Consider the following 6,000-nt stretch of genomic DNA (forward strand, 5'->3'; position numbering starts at 1 on the left):
CACTGATTATAAACATCTATTTTCAATTCCACATTTAATGATATACTATTTCCATAATGAAACTGGCCATGACGTAAATATTTGTATCACAGATAACAAAAGCGTTACACCCACGAACACCTAATTGTTAGACATAGGCCAGCATACTACTGCTCACGTATTTCAAATCCTAACCCTTTTGTTGCTACTTGTCTCATAACATTTTAGTCAAATTTCCAAGTTTTCTGCCACACTTGGCACTATTATCTTCCTTGGCTTCCATCACACCATACTTCTCTCAGTTATTCTACTCAAAATCAAATTAAAGTTTTAATGCCACTATATCACTCCTATTACTGTATCGTATTTCTAGACACCTAATAGAAAGTTACTCTTTTATATCCCAACATAAGTGTAAATATAACAGGTCTAAAGTTAGAAAAATGTCAGCTGTAATTAAAAAATAAAATTCAATGATATATGCTAGATAAAAATTCTAAAATTTCCAGTAGTATCAGCCATCTGTAAGGAAAATACTCTGGGCTTAGGGAATCTATTTCCAAGATGGCTGACTCACCTAGTTTTGGGGCAAAAGATCTTATTTTCCTGTTGATGAGCCTTTCTATAGAGCTGTAAACATGTCCTTATAGTGTAGCAGCTGACTTCTCATAGCTATCCAAGGGTCTAAGATGGATACTATAATGTTTTATGACCTAGCCTCAAATCATTTCCAAAATATCCTATTAGTTATAACAGCTGACTCTAACTCAGTTATTAGAGGGAATTCTACACTGCACCTACAAGACACAGGCTGTCAGTAAGTAAGAATAATAAATTGGATACTGTGATAGGAACACTACAAAAACTTAAGACGAGAACAGTAAAAAAAACTAATGTTATATAACTATAGTACACTGAACATAATTCTGCTAGACTTTTAGAGCTACTTAAGTAATTTTAAAACAGGGGTCTCCCTGATGGTGCAATCCATTGCCAGCCACTGCAGACTGCAACCTGATTCTATCCCCAGCCAGGGAGCTAACAACAAACACATGGCATAGTTCTCTCCTGTCTCACCCGCTGCTCCCCCTCAGCAGTGTATTTTAATAAATTGCCCTGTTCTACTCTCCACTCTGTCTTTGGTGAATCATCTCACCTCCTGCATTTCTGGCTTACACCCCAGTTCCTATATGCATAAATAAATCTTAAAACAAAAAAAAAAAGGAGAATTTTAAACATCACAAATGAAAGCCAAGTGATCTAATTAAGCATAGGCTAAAGTAAACGAGCTTCACTACTTTTTGTCTTCCTTTTACTTCTGTATACTTTTCAGACCCTGTTATTTTCCCCAAATATTGCAAGGTATATAAATACTGACCTTGCCATGGCTTCTTTCCACTTTCTGAAAACATTTATTTAGGGACAGATTATGTCGAACAGAATTCTTCCAGCCCGTTGGTGCAGTAGCAAAATATGGAAACCGATCCAAAATCCAGCTATAAATTTCTTTGACAGGCAAACATTTATTAGGAGAATGTTCAATAGCCATATAAATGAGAAGACTAAAAGAGTATGGAGGCTTTGAAGTTGCTGACTTTTTTTCTGCATTCTGGTAGCAAGATGGTCCAAATGATGGCACTTCGTCTCCCTCTATGTCATACAATGGACTAACAATTGGAAGGCCTTCACTTCCAAAGCTGAAGTTTGTTAGAAGATTTGTACTTTCATGAAGCCAATTCAAGTTTGTAAGTTCATCATCTGCTGAATCACTATTCACTAGAGTGGCCTTTAGTCTGGCAGCATCAACAGCTTCAGGTAAACTCCCCATTTTGTAAATCTGGCTTAATCCTGCAACTTTTTCAGTTCCTGGAGTTTCAGCTCTCTTTTCTGGAGTCATTCCAATTACTGGACCCATTTACCTTTACAATCCTGCAACAAAGGAAATAAATATCAACCAATGAATTACTTAAGATTCTTAAGCTCATGAAAAAGAAGAGCTTAAAAATCCTCAAATTAAAGAAATTTTGCAATTACCTCAATATTTAAGCAAAACATTGTAACAAAAATTCTAAAGGTTACATTATAAGAAACAAAAGTTATTTCATAATATTTTAAAACAATACAAATAAAATACAGCATTATAACACCAAATATAAGTGACACTAACAAAATTAAATATATTTTGAATACTTAAAGTTCTTAGACACAGAAACTGCCTACTGATAGCTATTGTTATTAAAATGAACAGACTACTTCTCTGAGTTATAAAACTAGAATCCACCCATTTTAAAGATCTGTAACTTTAATAGTCACACATATAGCTCAATATTGAAATATCCAAATTTAAAATATTGTTTAAATAATAATTCTAAATAAGCTTCCTCAAATCTAAAATACAAGGAAGTGATAAACCATAAATATTCTTACAGTATGTAATATTAAAAAGATAAATTTCTTATTCACTAAATTAATTACCAGCAAAATTGCATTTACACTAAATTTATTACTTGTTATGTAAATTTCAATATTTTTTTAACTCTACATTTTATATCATCCCACCAAGTACTGACATTCAAAGGCAGACAGTAAACTTAGAAACTATCACAGTATTTTCAAAAAGGGTGAGGGGGGGAAGCTTTAACTATCCTTTTTTATTTTCTCAAATGACTTTTTGAGAATGGTTAATTTCTAATGGTCTACTATTGTCTTTTCATCTAATATCTCCATTTACCTTTAACTACACATATAAATTAAAGAGTACCAAATAGCAGTGGTTAACATTTACTAAGATTTTTTAATTATAGACATTATAGGGCTTTAAATATATCATTTCTACTTACTCTGCTGTTACTACATAGTCCAAGTGTGGTCCTTTCTTCCCAACTATAAATTCCGTAAGGGGAAAGATCTTCTACTTTTGTGATTTTAATGAATCTGAACAAAATGTGGTGCATAAGTAGTCATTCAAAATTATTTCAAACTGAAATGAACTTGTAATCAACATATATGTTTACTCTGTACCAACTGCAATGCTACCTACCTTTAAGAAACTTTATTTTGGAAACGAACCCTTAATTCTAGTAAACATCTTTACTGACAACTATCAGAAAACTGAAATTAACTGTTATAAATAAGGAAATGGAAGTAAGCTATTTGCTTTAGGTTCTAAAGCTAATAAAAAAATTCAATCAAAATTGTAAACTAGGTTGAGCTCAATATTTAAGTTTTTATCCATTAGTGTCTACCTTAATGTCTAGGAAAACTTATAATTTTAGCAGTTCTACTTAAAAGAGACAGTAAGGTGTTCTAGTTAACACTCATAAACAATTTAATTTAGGTGGTTGCCAATGTTTGTATTATTCCTCTGAATTACAAGTTTGGAATAAAATCCCATCACTTTAGAATGTTAAAACATTATTACAGCAAAAAAATCTGTCAAAGATTACATAAACAATCAAGGTTAAAAAACCAAATATTGGGCCCTCCCAGGTGCGCAGCAGGTTAAAGCACAGCACCGAGAAGCTTAAGCCACTTCTGCATGAGTTCGATTCCTGCCTGCCCCGGAGGAGCTCGGCAGACCTCTCCTGACTCGCCCGCTGCTCCCCTCAGCAGCTTCCTCCATCTGCCTGTTCTGCTCCCAGCTCTGGTGAATCCCTCACCCTCCGCATCTCTGGCCTGTACCCCAGTTCTATATGAATAAATAAAAAAAAAATAAATCTTTAAAAAAAAATATTCACGTTAAAAGGATGCTTTTGACTCAGGAAGGTTGGAATTGTTACTGTATTTTCAAATAAAAAAAAAAAAGAGTAGTTTCTACGCAGTTCTTTCAGAACACTTGGAATACTATCCCCTTAGAATACTAAGTCGACCACAACAGGCAAATGATCTTTTCTCACAAATAAGTATAAAAATAGCAAGTAAATGTATCAGAAAAGATATGACTTCATGATTAAAGAAATGTAGAAATGTAAAGCAAAATAATAATGTAACATTTAACTATGATAATATAGCACAGTACCTGGGATACAGTAAGTACAATTAGTAATAAAAATATCTGTATTTGCCCAAATTAGTAATGGTTTAAAACAAAGAGGTGCTGCCCCTACACATGCAGTATACTGAATTATGAAATACAAAATTATAAATTTAGCTTTTTACAGAGAAATAAAATATTCAATCTAATATGTAGTAGTCATTAAAAATTAGTCTTCAATATACTGAATTATGAAATACAAAATTATAAATTTAGCTTTTTACAGAGAAATAAAATATTCAGAGAAATAAAATATTTCAATCTAATATGTAGTAGTCATTAAAAATTAGTCTTCAAGGCTGAAATAAAAGAAAAACTGGTCAAAAAAGGAACAACTATGCAAGAAGCTAACAATGGCTTATATTGGAAACTTGGTAATTTTGTTTTTTTACTGTCCAAGTTTTTTTTTTTTAACGTTAAAGTTAGAAACAGTAAATGCAAGAGGGAAAGGTGGCTCTAGATTATTTTTAGTTTTCTGTATTCATTTTACAGAAAGTCATTATCAGAAAAAGCTCATGGAAGTATCCTATTAAAAAGGACAAGTCAAAAAAATCCACCACTTACATTCTTAGTACAGCCATAACCTAAGTTTTTCTGTAATTAATTTAGAGTTACATAGGGGGAATATTTTTAGTACAATGTGAAAAAATCACATTGGTTTGTCCAGCCTGTGTCTGTACTACTAAATAACAACATCTGAAACCCAAAATAGGCAAACACAGAAGAAAGGAAGAAGTTGCTGAAGACACAATACTATACATAAATTTCATGCAGTGCATGTTCTTTACCAACACAATTTGTCCAAATGCTTTCTAAATGAACTCTTCTCTCCAAATCTTTATGCATTTTATAGGCTAACCTCCAGAACCCTGTAGCTTCAACCTTCCATGTTAATTCTTCCATCAGACAACTTTCACCATTTTTTTCTTTTTAATCCTAAATTAACAGTAGTATTTCCTTTAGTTATAAAAACTATAACGTCCTTTTAAATATTCTAGTATTATTACTGAATTTTACTTATATTAGTGTTCTACAAAGTTTCATGTTTTGGGTGAGCTTTCTCTTAACTGTGCAGAATTTCAGTATTCGCAGGAATATGTAGTGTGAAATGTAACAGAAAGGCTTACCTATTTCACAACAAAGATCAAGAAAACTTGGAATTTTTACCTTTAGGAGAAACTACTTCTTAAAATGAACTGAAACCTTTCAGTAGAAGATCATTAATAACGTACATGGATGTTTGCTTTACAAAACGAGGGCCCTCCCTGGCTGAGCAATGGGTTTGGATGTAGCACTGCAAACTAGCCACAGCTGCTTCAGTGCAAGTTCCATCCCCTGCCCAGAAGGTGATCCACCTCGCGAGGCAGACCTGCTGCTCCCCTAAGCAGTGTACCTCGTAGATCTACCTGTGGATTCTCTCACCACCCCTGTACCTCTGGCCTATACCCCAGTTCTGTATACATAAATAAATAAATCTTTAAAGAAATGAGTAAAGAAATCTGGGCTAGCACTGTTATTTCCATACATTAACCTTTTAAGAAAAATACTTCAAAAAACCACATATAATAGTCACACATATTAAATGTCACTCAAAATAAGTGTTTAAGGCCAAGAGAATATGATGTGAGATTTGAAAAATGTACTTTAATTTCTTAGGAATGTTAGTAGCATAACCCAAGTAACATATAAAAGCCAATTTTTAAAATTAAGACATTGTTACCCAAAAAAGTGGGCAAATATACAAGATAATTTAACCAAATACACATTTGTGATATGATTCAAGAAAGAATTCCTCCTCAATAATTTGAAAAGTAGAGTTTAAATAAACTCAGTACACTCACTATGGGGCTCTTTCCTAGAGGTTCACTATAATGGCCAGATGGCGATTGAGAAGGCTCAGGATTTAAAAGTACCATGTTTCCAACTCAAGCAGCTTTGCGGTTCCTGCATCTCTCAAAGGTGTTTAACAAAGTTCTAAATATCTGCAC

The 6,000-nt window shown here is 33.0% G+C and overlaps 1 protein-coding gene across 3 annotated transcripts in view; it reads right to left on the reverse strand.

Annotated features, from left to right (window-relative positions):
• Positions 1–6,000, reverse strand: part of FOXN2 (forkhead box N2) — a 48,911-nt gene that overhangs the window by 20,334 nt on the left and 22,577 nt on the right. For all 3 annotated transcript variants that reach the window (XM_012727313.1, XM_004686218.2, XM_012727314.1), the window contains one exon: positions 1,358–1,908. In XM_012727313.1, the coding sequence (XP_012582767.1) occupies positions 1,358–1,894 (537 nt within the window). In that variant the 5' untranslated portion in view covers positions 1,895–1,908. The remainder of the gene's footprint in view (positions 1–1,357; positions 1,909–6,000) is intronic.

The sequence above is a fragment of the Condylura cristata genome, unplaced genomic scaffold (assembly GCF_000260355.1).
Source record: "Condylura cristata isolate star-nosed mole 26May11 unplaced genomic scaffold, ConCri1.0 scaffold00020, whole genome shotgun sequence".
NCBI lineage: Eukaryota > Metazoa > Chordata > Mammalia > Eulipotyphla > Talpidae > Condylura > Condylura cristata.